Source organism: Colletotrichum chrysophilum (assembly GCF_026319265.1).
Source record: "Colletotrichum chrysophilum strain AFK26 chromosome Unknown scaffold_3, whole genome shotgun sequence".
NCBI classification, from domain to species: Eukaryota; Fungi; Ascomycota; class Sordariomycetes; order Glomerellales; family Glomerellaceae; genus Colletotrichum; species Colletotrichum chrysophilum.
The window spans coordinates 179,546-194,332 of NW_026517290.1; the positions used below are offsets into that span (position 1 = coordinate 179,546).

Below are 14,787 nucleotides of genomic sequence, written 5' to 3' on the forward strand. Positions count from 1 at the left end.
ACGCGGAATTGGCTGATATCCACATCATGTCGAAGGTGTTGTACTTTTGCAGACAGTCTGTGGATGAAATAGATCTAAGGCTCCCAGAGCAGTGGCGGGCTGTCAATCAACAGCAGGTCGAGGCGCAAATGGGCATCGATGAGGTTCGTGGCAAGACTATCAAGGGCGTCCTCTCTGAATACTTGACAAGCAAAATGAAGGAGCTTTGCGGCAAACGGGAGAGGCAAATCGGCGAAGCAGCAGGGCCAAGCATACCATGATGTTTGGGATATGGATGGATCGCTCTTGACATTGGATGTCTGAGAGGAGGAACTGAGCAAATGTAGAGGAATGTGACAGAACTTTTATTCTATTTACACGGCATCGCTCGCAAAAGTCGACGCCGGCTCTAATCATGATTATTTCGCGTACCAAGCTCTTTCGTCTTCTTAGTGGAAAAGAGCAACTTCTTGTCCGGAAGTGCAATGCTAACATGGAAACTGCTAAATCATACCAACCACATCCCCTTTAATACCCCATCTCTTCACAACGATGAACCGAAAACGTTATTTTGGGGGATTCCAAAACTCCAGGGCCAAAAGAGCAGATTTAAACGCGGGGCCGCCAGCAGACTTAAAAGTCAAACTTGACGCCCTTCTTGCTGGTGATGTCAATCATGCCACCGCGGTAGCTGCCGCGCTTCTTCTTGTTCTTCTCCTTGGTGAAGCCCTTGCCCTTGGTGACGATGAGGTCCTCGTGGGCGCGGTTAGAGTAGTCGTTGGGAACGTACTCGTTGCTGGCGAAGCGGGGGTCGATGTGGACCACGTCAGGGATACGAGAGAAGGGCTTGTTGGGGACCTTCTTGCCGTTGGCGGTCTTGCCACGGTTGTTCTGCGCGCGGAAGGCGACGGGGTCGGGAGGCAGAGGAGGGTCGGCGGCGCTGTTAACTTCGGGCGAGGTCTTATCCAGAGTCACGGACGAGTTCGAGGCCGAGTCCGCTTCCTTCGTCTTGTCTGCCTTCTTGTTTTTCTTCACCTTCTTGTCGTCTTCGGACTCAGACTCAGACTCGGAAGAGGAGGAGTCGGAGTCGGATTCGGGGAGGGGCACCTTGGCTGCCGTAGAGCCGTCGGAGTCAGAGTCGGAGTCGGAAGAGTCCGAATCGGAAGATTCGTCAGAAGAAGACTCCTCGCTGGAGCTGGAGGAAGAAGAATCGGAGTCAGAAGAGCTGCTGCTGGAAGCTTTTGTCTTTTGCTTCTTGGCCTTGGGGGCCTCGTCTTCGGAGCTGGAGTCGTCGGAGCTGTCAGAGTCGCTATCGCTGCTGCTCTCGCTGCTGCTGCTGTCGCTGTCGGACTCGGGAGCCTTGCGCTTCAGCACCTTCTTGGGCGCAGGCTTCTCGTCCTCGCTCTCGCTGTCCTCGCTGCTCGAGTCGCTGCTAGAGCTAGAGCTGCTGGAGCTGCTGGAGCTGGAGCTGTCGCTCTCAGCGCCGGCGTCAGCCATGTCAACATCCTCCTCGTCGCTGCTGCTATCGGAGCTGGAGCTGGAATCGCTGCTGTCGTCCTCCTTGGCCGCGGGAGCCTTGACGGTGGACTGCCAGGACTGGAAGACGGCGACCAGGCTGGGGCTAGCAGCCTGCTTCTTGGAGGGCTTCCATCCGCTCTTGGAGCGCTGCTTCTGGAAAGCCTGGTGGGCGGAGGTGAAGGCGTTGTCGGAGAGGAAGGCGTCGACGAGGTCCATCAATTGGTCGGGGGGCGACTGCTTGGCGGGCGCAGCGGCGGCCTTGCTACCCTTCTTCTCCTTCTTGACCATCTTGTCTTGGGTTTGCGGTGTCGCGGTAACGGGGGTAGTCGCAGAGGCTTTTGAAGAATTATTTGAGAAAAGCCAAGAGGGAGGACCAGAGGCTGACATGTGCGTCGGGTTCGTGGGAGGTTTGGTGGTGTGGCGTAGCCCCAAAATAAAGCAATTGAGTCTGTAGTCGCGAAGCAAGTTCCTCGGTGAGAGATGGAACTGACGGCGGCGGTCTTCACCTGGGAAAATTTCTGTGGATGTCGGCGAGTCGGCGCTCCAAAAATTTTGCGGCTTCCTTATCCCAGTCCCTCATCCCTGCCCCGCGACTTTTTTTTTTTCCATCCGAAAGAAGTTCTTATCTTATCGTGAACCTCGATACATGAATTTATGCACGTAGGACCTCATTGGTCCAGAACGTCCAGTTGCCTGTTGGTTGCTCCCCTCCTTAGAGTGCCACGCGACAGGGGTGCAAGCTCATTGCCCGATCAGCAACAGCCGTTTGTTGACTTTCAATGTGGGCGGCTACCTCTGCGACTAGCGACAAAGCACCGTCCTATTCTTGGGGCCCGTTTCATAGTGCAACACTACGCAGATGACGACTCAGCCTTCGTTCGAACACTAGAGAGTCGGAACCGTCGTTCTCGCAAACTGGATTGTTCTGTGGTCGACTTCATCCATCTCGCCATCATCCGTCCGATTCTGTAACGAAACCTGGAACCGACGTAAACGCCGACAGCCGCTGTCTCATCGAACCACTGACTCAAGATGAACGCTACCAAACGAAAGTTCAATGCCCTGATCCAGGGGATGGGCAGGTCGTCGACGTCGACCAAGTCCAGCGATGACTTTTCCAGTCTACCGGCCGAATCTCCTCGCCCTTCGACGACGTCCCTGCCAGCCTCGACCGCGAGCACATCGAACACGACGAACACGAATACGGATTCAAACGCCAAGATGCCCTTGTCGATAGAAGAGGATATCCTGCTGAAGCGCCGGCGCCTGCAGGCCTTGACGGAGAGGGCCACCATCAAGAACACCACAACCGGCGTTGCCGCGACAAAGGTATCGAATGTCGTCCTGAAAAAATGGACGCCCAACTCCAAGGAGACAGTCGTCCAGGTCTCGTCAAAATACGCCCCGACCGATCGAAACGAGCTCCTCAAGAGGCTAGCAAGCTTTCAAGAGATTACGGACTGGACGCCAAAGCCAGACAGGGTCAACGAGATCGAATGGGCGAAGAGGGGCTGGGTGTGCCAGGGAAAGGATCGTGTGCGCTGTTCGCTCTGCAACAAGGAGCTTGTCGTCAAGCTTAACAAGCGTGAGGTCGACGGCAAGGAAGTGCCCGTACTGGTCGCTTCCGACGTTGGTAGGTCCACGGTATCCCTTGCTGAACTCTGGTATTTAAACTGATTGGTAAAGCAGAGGAAGCCTTGGTGGAGAAGTACTCCGACTTGATTGTTACAGCACATCTTGATCAGTGTCTTTGGAGGAGACGGGGATGCGACGGTAAGTCTTTCCAGATGCTGGGTTGGGCACTTGGCTGACTTTTGTAGATTCATTGCTGCGACTGTCTCTCACGAACGCCAAGTTGAGCATGGAGGCGCTGCGACAAAGATACGACGAGCTCTGCGCCAGGAAATCGTTCTTGCCGTATGAGTTCAACCTAAGGCTTCCCGAAGGCTTGAACATCGACAGCGTTCTTGCTCAACTGCCAGAGGATTTCTTCACAAACCCGCCGCCCGCCAAGGATTCGCCAGACCCCAAGCGGCCCAACAAGGTCGCTCTCGCCCTTGCTATGACAGGCTGGCAAGGTCTGACAAACCCTCGTATTGGTGCTGTACCAAACTCCGCCTCGTGTCACACGTGCCTGCGAAGACTTGGCCTGTGGATGTTCAAGAGCAAGGAGGTGAATGCCGACGGCGAGGTCCTCGTCCCCGCACCAATGGACCACCTCGATCCCATCAGGGAGCATCGCTTTTTCTGCCCCTGGAAGAACCCGGTCGCACAACGCCTCAGCACCGCTAAGCCAGGATCCGAGTCGGACATGGCGGCGTGGAAGTGCTTAGCGCAGGTGCTTAAGAACGACGCCTATCTACGTGGAGCTCTCGACGACCGCCCAAAGAATAAGTCTTGGCACAACAGAGGCGCGTCAGTACCTTCCACACCTGTTCGTAAAGGTGGCGGCGCACCCACGACCCCGGGCGGACCATACGACTCTCCCAGTGCGGCTACGGAACCAGCTGGCAAAGATGACGAAAAGTCCCGAGACGCAAAGGACAAGGAGCGGTGGGCTCGCTTGCGGAGAGTCAAGAGTCTGTTCGAGTCGAAGAATGCGAAGAAGATCCGTAGAACGCTTAGTAGGCCGGGAACGGCGCGTTCGACTGCATCGGCAGCGACGGTGGCCACGGCGGCTACCGCTGCTACAACGGGGCAAGAAAAGGAGACTGAGAAGGCTTGATGGATCGACGATGGCCGTAACACTGTATTATATAAGTCACTCACTTGACTTTCTTTCTACGATGGGCGGAGTTCTGGACGGGTTGCGAAGGAAGGATGACCCACGGTGTCTTAATTAGCTAGAATACCCACATGAAGGAGCTCGTACAATATGCTTCACGATTTGCTCCTTGCCACAGCCAGCCGTTTGCCAACCTATCGTTGAAATGATAGATGCCCTATCGTTCGGATCCAAACAGTGAGTTGCATGTCTTCTAGAGGGTATCTAATCCATCTGGGTTCCCACACACCATCGTACAGGTATACCAGCTCATGAGCTCCAGTCTCCAAACTTCTTCTCCAGCTCTTCGAAAGAGATGGTCTTCCCAGACCACGCCCTAGGATCACTCTCCATCGCTTTCCCAGGCTCCGCTACCCTCTTCTCCTCCTCCTGCACCGTCTCCTTCTTTTCCACCGCTGCCTTCTCCTTGACCTTCGTCGACGCAACAGCCTGCCTCAACCCAAGCATCTCCAAAATCTCCATCCTCACGCCCGCCATACCCGCCGCGTTCACCGCAAACGTCCTCCCGTCCTTCACCCTCTCCATCTTGGCCGCGGTAAGATACACCCTCGGCACCCACAACCCGGCTCCCAACCTCCCAAAGCACCGCTCCACCTCCGCGAACCGCCGCACGATGCCCCCGTCCTTCTTCCTCTCCCGCCCGCGCCCCGCGCCGCTGACCTTGTCCAGCTTCGTGAAGACCACCACCACAGGGCGCCCGCTCGCCGCCAGCAGGCCCATGACGGCCTCGTCCTGCGCGCCGACCTTCTTCTCCGCCGAGAGGAGCAGCACCGCGCCGCGGAGCATCGTGCGCTTGTTGACGTACTGCGTGATCTGCTCGCCCCACTCGCGGCGGCTGGCGTGGCCGTACCCCGGCGTGTCGACGAGGACGAGCCCGTGCTGCCGCGCGGCGTTGGCGGTCTTCTCGTCGGGGGTGACTTTGCGCGAGTGCGTGGGTGGTTTGCCGACGCCGTAGGCGTTCATCATCACCGTCTTGCCGGGCTTCCAGCTTTCCTTGGCGAGCTCGGCGACGCCGGTGAGGGCGTTGACGAAGGAGGACTTGCCGCAGTTGGAGGCGCCGATGATGCAGAGTTCCGGGGTGGTGGTGTTGATCGGGTGCTGCTTCCAGAACTGGGCTGAGTAGAGGAAGGAGGCCGGGGGTTGGCGGAAGAAGGAGGTTGCGTCTGCGTGGGCGGCGGAGAGTCTGCTGGTGGCGGTGATTGTACCGCTCTCCGTAGGGGTGTCTGCGGCAGGAGTGGGTGGAGGGGTGGCGGCGGCGTCTTTTGGGGGGAAACCGAGGATGGCTGACTTGACATCGTCGGATGACGGCGTTGCGGATAGCTTCTTCCGTTGGGGCCTCGTCGGTTTCGGTTGTGGTTTTGGAGGTGCGCGGGGCGGCGGCACGTAGTACATTGTGTTGGATTCCCAGATATCTTCGGGTTTGCTGATTTTGTCCAGTTCCTCTTGGGACAAGAAGTTGTCGGGGACTTCAAGAGTATTCGATGGCACCCTCTGCCGGCTTCCAACGTCCTGCGGTCGCCGCTCATCTCGCACGCCATCCCGGCTACTTCTAGGGCCCGGACGGTTCATGCGACTCGGTAGTCCATCGCGCGCGCCCTGGAAGCGCGACCTCGCAGCATCTTCATTAAACCCGCGATGCCTTCTCACATCGCTTTCTGCACTGCGATAGGAGGACTGATCTTGGCGAAACCGTGTAGGCCGGGCGGGAGCGCTGGTGGGAGGCCTGTCATCAAGGGCTCGACGTCTCTGCAAATTTTGCGTGGCGGGCCTGGATGCGAGGCGCCGCGCTCCTGCGACTGACCTCATGGCTTTGGCGTATAAAATATGAAGTTTTGAATTTCTTGATTAGTACGAGGTCAGTTGGATTAATGGGCGGATGAAAGTCATGATGAGAGTTACTAGGTTCACTTCTAAAATTATGCATGTACGCAATTTTGACGTTTCAATACTTGCATATCCACTCAACTTGGGTCATCACAAATGCGCATTTCACAAGAAACGATACTCTCGGCTTCAATGGCCTCTATTTTGTCTACCTTCGTTATGCATGGTTAATCAAAGCCTCATCATGCATGCCAACTCCATGTTGGCTCGCGCATCCCAGAAAACAAGAAAAAAACCCGTCCAACGCCCTTCATCCCAACTGCGAGTCGTCTAACCACCGGCCTGGTAGCGGTAGTAGAAGTTCTTCTGGTTGTTGTTCTTCTCGCTGACCTTGTAGTCTCTTCTCTTCTCGTAGCGGGTGGCGGCGCTCCGTCCTCTGGTAGCCTCCTCCTTGACGACGCGCTTCGCGTGGTCCGAGACACCAGTCATGCCGGCAGCATCTCTGCGAGCAATCGCGCGGGCGTTGCGAGACTTGGGGTTGCTAGTGTTCGCCACCTCCTGGCCGTCGACATCCATCTCGTCGCCGGAGCCAGCCTCAATCGCCAGGCGCTCACGCTCAGCACGCTCCTCGGGAGTGGGATAGTTGTTCAAGTTCTGGCGGAAGTACCGGTTGTGGGCACGGTGGCCGACTGACTTGCCGGACGGGAGATGCAGCTCATAGTCGTCGTAGAACACAGCACGGGTGTGCTTGTGTGCGTGAGAATGCCAGCCGTCCACCTGGTGATGAGCACGAGGATCCTCGCGAGAGTGGTGAGGATGTTTGTCCAAGCGCTCGAACTGATCGTACTTGCCATCCGCGGTAAAGGCAGTGAGGTCTTCAGAGTCGAGCGATGAAGCGTCGCTGTCCGTCTCCCAGCCCTCGTCGGCTCCGTCCTCAACCTCCTCGCCGTCCTCACCAACCAGCTTAGTGGGACGCTTCAGGCCCAGCTTCGCTCCACCGTTCTGGTCAGCCTCCTCTTCATCGTCTGAATCGCCACCATCAGAGTAGGTGCTTCGGAAATCGTAGAAATCGCCAATATCCAGCTGGACCTCCTCGGTATCGTAGGGAATCTTGCAGTGACCCTTGTCGCGCATGTGGGTCTGAACAGCGAATGCCGTCTTCTTGGTCTTGAAGCAGTACAAGCACTGGTGGCCCTCGTGGACGCGCTCCTGAAGGTGCTGCAGCAGACCCTCGAGGTCGACCAGGTACTGCTTCTCGGGGATGAACATATCGTGGAAGCGCTCCATGTGGTTGGCGTTGAGGGGAACGGACGGCGACTCGTAGTTGCAGAAGAGACAGGACTTGATAGACCAGGCGATCTCCTGCTTAGACGGAACAGGGGTGGCGGACTCGGACTCGCGGTTCATGTTGACGTCCTCGCCAGCATGCTGTCCCTGAGCCGACAGGTGAGGGTTCGAAGGGCGCTTGACGGGAGAGGGGCGCTCGTCCTTTGCCTCATCGATGTTGGCCTTCTTCAGGCCCTCGACAACGGCAGTGAATTCCTCTTCGGCCTCGGAATCCAGCTCCTTCTCGACAGCGATGGGCTCGCCAAGGGAGAAGGTGGAGCTCATGACGGAGCTGGCATCGTCGACAATGGGGCCCTTGCGACGGGCGATGGCAGCGACGCGGACCTTGTGCTTCTGGCTGGTGAGATGGTTCTGGAAGGCGTTCTCGCTGGAGTAGGACTTCTGGCAGGCCTCGCAGGTGCGCTCGAACATGGCCTTCTCGGCCTCGGCGCTCTGCGCAGCGCGGGCCTGAAGGACCTTCTCATTGAAGATCTCGGAGGCGATGGGAGGGAGGGAGGCGACTCGGCGCTTGAGGTTGTAGCGACTGCAAGGATGATGTCAGTTGGTCTAGGCGTCATAGCGGGGTGATGAGAAAACAGAAAACGGCAACAACAAACGAAGCAAAGCAGGTGGGAATATGAGGACAACTTACTGCCAGTCGCTCTTCATGTGGCCTCTCTGGAGATCGATGTTTCGATAGGCAACGGCGCAGGTGTTGCAGGTGTAGGGGTGCGAAGCTGCGGTAGCCCCTCCATTGGGAGGAGAGGCACCAAGGGCAGCGACGTCGACGCTCGCCACCTCCATGGTGAAGTTGTCGCGTGCAGGTAAAGTGGTCTCTTTTTTCTGGTGATTGAAATCGGTTCTCGACTCTTTGATCGGCTCTTTGCAATAGGGAGAAAGCGCACGCAAATGTGATTTTGCAGAGTGCGCGCAAGAAAAGAAGAGGTCGAGGCAAAAGATTGGGCGACCAAGGGTGATGGGTGTCGGAGGCAACGGAGGGGAAAATGAATTTAAAAGGGAAAATTCTCCAGGGCTTTAGTGGGTTAGCGCGGGGGTTTGGAGGGCAGTGATAGTTCAGGCACGTCACTTAGCCCAGAGCCCTGGCTTGAGTTGATCTGAGGAGTCTGGCCACTGGGAAGGCTTGAACTCTAGCGCGTCCCGTCCTGGCAGTTGGCCATGGACCCTGGAGAGCGGGGGTCTTTCTCGCCGGGTGCGTGCTGTTTCTGCAGTGGAGCCACTGGATCTTTGAAGGCTGATGTCCAGGTGCTTTCCTCCCGAACATGAGATAAGACTCATCAAATGCAAATGCAAACCGCATGTAAAAAGATGGAACTAATTAGATGCGAAACAAGTCGCCTCTTAAGTAATTACCTTTGCGCTCCTCTTGATTACGTTTCTCTTTCCTCGCTGTTTGCCAACGGAATGCTACGACAAGAACATTGTTGAAACCTGCGGATGACCGCATTACAGCTGTAACAACCTCGTTCTCATAATCCTCGGCCTGCCAATCATTTTTTCTGCCTTTCCTTCTTCCTTTCATTCTCCTAAATCCGCGATTTTGGACTCGTGGGTTATGCTTTCGTAAGCACAGCATTTCGCTATCCAGTGGCACGCTTTGCTGACTTTCGGATGAGGAGGGTCTGCAGTCATCGGCGCTGGGTACCAGGATAGTGGAGAGGCCTCTACACTCAACCCATGGGGTGCACAAAGGGGGGTCTCGCTGGCTTACCTTACGAATACAGACGCAGCTTGTCGGCAGAGGCAACTGCTTCTCCCCATAACATCACAGACACTTGATCCTTTCCTTTTCTACAGGCCCCGATCCAACTCCACGAGTGCGTGGGCATTAGCGCCGTACAGATACTTAAGTTATACTCGTCATAATCCATCCGAATTATCTACTGCCGTGTCAAGAGGCTCGCCGCCGTCGCCGCCGTCATCGTCGTCGGGGTCACCCTCACCCTACAGCAGGAGGCCCAGAAGAAGGGATATTTCTCTGCCTTTTGTTGGCACACCTCATCCTCCAACCCCGAAAACGATGCCAAAGCCCGACAACAACTTCGATGCCGATGTCCTTGCCGGTCTATGGGAGGACGCGCCATTTGCGCGCTTGCCTCCCGATGCGCCCCCCGAATTGAAGGACATGGTCCAGAACATCGAGAACCCCAAGCGCGTCTACGCCATCCACCGTGCCAGTCGCCGGCACAACTTCCAGATCCTCGTCGAGATGTAAGCCGCCAAAGTTGTCGCTGCGACCCTCCTATGGTGCACGAGCTGACTGGGTCCTTTACAGATACATCCTCCAGCTGCGATACGGCTGCGACTCCAAGACGTGTACGACATCCACCTGCTTCTCCTGTCGCAAGCGCCTCGCTGGCAAGGCCCCCATCAGACGATACAACACCACCAGTGCGAGGACATTAGCTGTCTACTTGGCGAGCCAGGACAACCCAGAAACAGGACTGTGCCCAGACCTCAAGCCGTCCAAGGAGCCACCAGCCGCCGTCAACTCGCTGATATTCTCACCAAACCCCGCTGCCCCCGCGTTTACCGATCCATTCTCGAAGCGGCCCTCTACCCCGAAGGAACCCCGCCGTCGGAAATCAGGCTCTGCTGTTCGCGTGAACGGCGAATGCAGCAATTCCAACAAGGCTTCCACGGATGCCGAGGGAAACAGTCGTCCGGGACCTGCCCACAATGGACGGTCGCATTTCGACTCCTCCACTGGCACCGCTCAAATGCCCGTCAAGGTCACCGAGCGACCCATCAGCAAAGACTACCGCTCTTTCGCCGCCAACGTGTTCGGTAGCGTTGCTTTCAAAATGCTGGAATGGCTCACTCCAGCTGGTCTGGACGCCATGTCCCAGAAGGTTGCGGCACTCGAGGCCGACGCTGCGCCCAGTCCTGGCAGGGAGGAGTTTTTCAGATCTCAAAAGCCGTCCGGACAGTCGACACCGATTCAGGCGATATCGCCAGTGATATACGCCGATACGAAGGATCAGAACGACTTGCCGGAGCCAACGGTGGAACAAGGGCCAGACGCTGCCTTAGAGCAGGCCTCCGACAAGCTCCATGCTTCGAACCCAACCATGCCCAACTCGCGACCAGGCAAACCTAAGAGGAGCTCGAGTGCGAGAGTGCGTGCCAACTCAAAACCGAAAAGGAAACTGTCTATCGAACCATACCCGACGTCATCGTATTCGGAGGATGTCACCTCGGGTCTAATGTCTCCCAGGGTAAATGGTAGTCAACACGAGAAGCCGCCTAGGCCGCCAAAAGCATCACACATCAACCCTTACGCTATTCCGGAGATTCCGTCAACACCATCATTCTTCGACAACGTCCCATCACAAAACCGACCAGTCATGGTTCAGGAACCAGAATCAATATCTAAACCGGTTTTGACCAACGGAGAGGCTCCCTCTCAGGCACCAAAAGCGGAGCCTGAAAGTCCTCCGCAAACCGAGCCAGTCGGCACTGAGGCCCCTGCCGACGACTGCAAGAAGATTGAAGAGCCTGTCGAGATGTCGATGGCCGACAGTCTGCTCCCGCAATCCTTGACGTCTTTGAATGTGGAGGTCGTCGACCTGTTATGCGATATTCTGCAAGACGACGGCACCTCAGAATTACACCTTCTGGATCCTGCCAAGATTACCAGCACATACTCTGGACTCAAGGATCGGCCAAAGATGCAAAGGAAACGGACATCTCGGGGTAACTACCCAAAGCGATTGCGGAGGCAGTGGAAGTTATTCATCGAGCAGACCCTGTTCAACATCCTCAGCGACCCGCAAAGCCTCGTCTCATCCTTTGTCAAGGACGATGAACTTCTGGACTCTCATACTATCTGGTACTGCATGTTGCGACTTACCCGTGTCGCTCCCAGCCTAGTCTTCCACAGCTTGTGGCTGGCCGCTGGTAGTCTCTTTGGCGCGCCAAAATCGCTTCAGTCGCTTCGTTCTCCTACCACAAGAGTCTTTCGTCGCGAGCGATCACTTGCCAATGTGGAGGCGGGCCAGCTTTTGTCAATCTGCTTGCATGCTCTGGTTGCGGCAGCTCCGTTGATCACCGATTCAAGGACACTCTTTGATATGTCTCGTATCCGGTCCAACGGCCTCACTCTGGCTGGAAGTGGTGCTCTGGCACGGCAGCCAGCTTGGCTTTGCCTTCTCTACGATGATGCCTTCTCGAATGACCTTGCTCTGAGGCTAGCGAGAAGATTGTTCGCAGCGATCTCAGCTCGCAAATGTTTCGCAGAAATGGTTGCTCAGGATGACGATATTGATGACGACGATCAGGAACTGGATGCTCTGCGACCTCTGCTTACGCAGTTGGATTCTCTCAACGGAGACTTGGCATCAAATCCCGAGCTGGAACAACTTGAACGAGCCGGACATGAGACCAGGGTTTCTACTCTGCTTTTGGATTGGGCCAAGACAGTGCTGCTCCAGGAATGGGATGGCAAGCCGGAAATCTCTTGCGACGGCTCTTTTGGCGGAGCCTTGTCGCTCATTGCCGCCATGTGTAAGTGCTACATGAAGCAGCGGCATGAACGTTGCAGCTAACTTTTGACAGATCAAAAACGACAGTCCCTTCTAATTGGAGACGCCCACTTTCGAGTGGATTATTTCGCCGACAGGCTGGACTCAATCAACATGCCAGTTGCCTGGCTCTCCCATACATCCCACAGACAAAAGAAGCACCTTCTGGACTTTCCCTTCATCTTCGACCCATCGACGCTGGTTTCTTACTTCCGATCGATTAACTTCTCAAAGATGAGCCGAAGCTACGAAGAATCAAGTTCTCTTCAGACGAGGATGAAGGCGATAGTTGCGCCTGGCGGCCTCATCACCAATCCTCATCACAAATTGGTCTTGCAAGATCTTCTCAAGACGGCGTCTTCAAAGTACCTAATTCTCGAGATCAGCCGTAAGCATGTCATCAGAGACGCATTCGATCAGTTGTGGCAACGCGAGGACCGAGAGCTTCACAGACCATTGAAGATTCATCTTGGTGAGGAAGGTGGCGAGGAGGGCTTTGATTCTGGTGGTGTCCAGCAGGAGTTCTTCAGACTTGCAGTGGCCGAGTGTCTCAACCCGGACTACGGCGCCTTCACAGTCGACGAGCGAACGCGTATGGCCTGGTTCGTCCCCGGCTCCATCGTACCTGTGTGGAAGTTCGAAATCCTGGGCTTGCTCATGTCACTGGCCGTATACAACGGCCTGACGCTGCCAGTCACGTTTCCCAAGGTTCTTTACCGCAAGCTTCTGGGTGAACCCGTTGACGAGTTGTATCACATCGCCGACGGTTGGCCAGACCTTGCCATGGGCCTCACGACTCTTCTGGAGTGGGACGAGAACAACGGAGCTGTGGAGGACATCTTCGCACGCACCTATGAGTTCTCGGTATCCATGTTTGGACAGCCCGTGTCAAGAGAGATGGACGCCAAGGCTAGCAGCTGGCCGCAGTTTGACGCAACCGCGAGGAAATCACTCACAAGCGAAAATCCTGAGGACGCCCCTCTGGTCACCAACGAAAACAGAAACGCCTACGTGAGCGACTACATCAGATACCTCACAGACGTCTCTGTTCGCCCACAATACAAGGCGTTTGAGCGTGGCTTCCGCGCTTGCCTACACCCGAAGGCATTGCAACTGTTGACACCGTCACTCCTCCAGTCTCTGGTTGAAGGTGTCCAGGAGATTGACGTTAGCGAGCTGCGCCGTTACGCTAGATATGTCGGCTGGGACAACAGCCACCGCAGTGTCCGCGACTTCTGGTCGATCGTTAAACGCTATGATGAGAAGATGAAGAGGAAGCTACTGGAGTTTGTCACAGCATCGGATCGTGTCCCGGTGGGAGGCATGAAGAACTTGCAATTTGTCGTGCAGAGGAACGGAGAGGAGGAGGGCGAGGGCGGACATTTACCCACAGCGTACACATGTTACGGCACATTACTGCTGCCCGAGTACAAAGACAAGGAAGTCCTGAGAGAGAGGCTTTCTATGGCATTGGAGAATGCGCAGGGCTTTGGTTTTGCTTAAAGCAAATAGGAGAGGAGACTTGCATTTTAGAGAAGCAGTCGTAAAAAGCATGGATGAAGGGATGGAGTTCTTCTTAGGCTTGATATCCTCGGTGCTCGTTAGTCGACGAAATGAGAAGTTGATCTTTGGTGAAGACAATTTGCTACACTCGGCTATCACTTGCACAACGCGTGGGGTCATGGAACCTTGATGGTTGTTACGAAATGATGAGTTGTGCGAAGGACACTGAGCTTTCATGTGCTACGAATTTTGTAGAAATGGATGCATCGCGCAACGTCAGATTAATGTATGAACATTTCAATCGTGATCCGCACCTCTATGATGATGCTTACCTCTCGAAGATGATATATTATATGGATGACATAGAATGGCGCAAAACACCGAGGAAGCCCTGGCGTTGATTGCGGTCTTTCCGACGGCTTCCCGATCGTTTTCCCATGAGAACCATCTTCACGTAAGCACCAGAGGATGTTTGGCGGCGATGATTGGGCTGTTTCCCTACGAATTGACTTAACAGGTTAGCAACAATGTCGAGCGACGAATTGAGATCTGTATCTGACTCTTCTGCTAAACCGGCTATGAAGCATGAATGATCGGCCTTTCAGCAAGACGTTATGAATGGCCGATAATACGTTTATCCATTTTAAAAAGACCGATCAGACTCGATATGGGGGTGGCACCAGCTTCATACGTGGTCGTCTTTTGCAGTGCCAAGTAAACTTCATCTACCAACGAGCACCAGCAGAATCAAGCACTGAGATTGGATACGTGGTAAGGCAGACAGACACAGCCTCGACTGAAGGGGCCTGGATTGGAGCCTAATATACTACGCCTTCGAACCCGTCCTTAAAAGTTTGTCTCCTGATCGGATCCAACATCTCGTCTGCTCCGTTGCTGTTGCCGGCATCTTTCGACGATTCGCTTCAACAGCAGGATGATCAACTGGCACGCTTCAACATGTCGTCGACCGGATCTTCGTTTCCTACCCGGTCTAGAAGCTCAGGCGTGCTTCAATTGCGGAGAAATTGAGACAGTCGCCGAATCTTCCTCTGCGAATGTGGCAAGAAATTTCGACCTTCGTTGGCCCACTTCTTTGCCCTTCATAGACGATGCTGCCGACGATAATGGTCCAGTAGGCCCACCGAGCCTCATCAGTTCTGCTTCAAACTCAGCTGTTGAGGGGGTCGTTCTGGAAACAACAACTGCGGCAACTGATATCGGAAAAGACACAACCGCCCTGGCGAAGACGTCATTGTACACGTCCCTATACGCGCGAAAGATTCGCCTTCTACGACTCCTTCCCGGCAAATA

The 14,787-nt window shown here is 55.3% G+C and overlaps 5 protein-coding genes across 5 annotated transcripts; 2 read left to right on the top strand and 3 right to left on the bottom strand.

Annotated features, from left to right (window-relative positions):
• Window positions 1–612: 612 nt before the first annotated feature.
• Window positions 613–1,785, bottom strand: COL26b_000715 (uncharacterized protein; the record flags this gene model as incomplete). Its single annotated transcript, XM_053173680.1, has 1 exon — window positions 613–1,785. The coding sequence occupies one exon, from the start codon at window positions 1,783–1,785 to the stop codon at window positions 613–615; it is 1,173 nt and encodes a 390-aa protein (XP_053042237.1).
• A 744-nt stretch (window positions 1,786–2,529) lies between these two features.
• Window positions 2,530–4,222, top strand: COL26b_000716 (uncharacterized protein; the record flags this gene model as incomplete). The annotated part of the gene is made up of 3 exons (XM_053173681.1): window positions 2,530–3,130; window positions 3,187–3,270; window positions 3,318–4,222. The coding sequence occupies 3 exons, from the start codon at window positions 2,530–2,532 to the stop codon at window positions 4,220–4,222; spliced, it is 1,590 nt and encodes a 529-aa protein (XP_053042238.1).
• Window positions 4,223–4,531: 309 nt separating this feature from the next.
• COL26b_000717 (uncharacterized protein) lies at window positions 4,532–5,851 on the bottom strand (the record flags this gene model as incomplete). Its single annotated transcript, XM_053173682.1, has 1 exon — window positions 4,532–5,851. One exon carries the CDS (start codon window positions 5,849–5,851, stop codon window positions 4,532–4,534), a length of 1,320 nt encoding a protein of 439 aa, XP_053042239.1.
• A 585-nt stretch (window positions 5,852–6,436) lies between these two features.
• COL26b_000718 (uncharacterized protein) lies at window positions 6,437–8,236 on the bottom strand (the record flags this gene model as incomplete). The annotated part of the gene is made up of 2 exons (XM_053173683.1): window positions 6,437–7,976; window positions 8,085–8,236. The coding sequence occupies 2 exons, from the start codon at window positions 8,234–8,236 to the stop codon at window positions 6,437–6,439; spliced, it is 1,692 nt and encodes a 563-aa protein (XP_053042240.1).
• A 1,234-nt stretch (window positions 8,237–9,470) lies between these two features.
• COL26b_000719 (uncharacterized protein) lies at window positions 9,471–13,476 on the top strand (the record flags this gene model as incomplete). Its single annotated transcript, XM_053173684.1, has 3 exons — window positions 9,471–9,661; window positions 9,726–11,956; window positions 12,008–13,476. The coding sequence occupies 3 exons, from the start codon at window positions 9,471–9,473 to the stop codon at window positions 13,474–13,476; spliced, it is 3,891 nt and encodes a 1,296-aa protein (XP_053042241.1).
• Window positions 13,477–14,787: the final 1,311 nt, after the last annotated feature.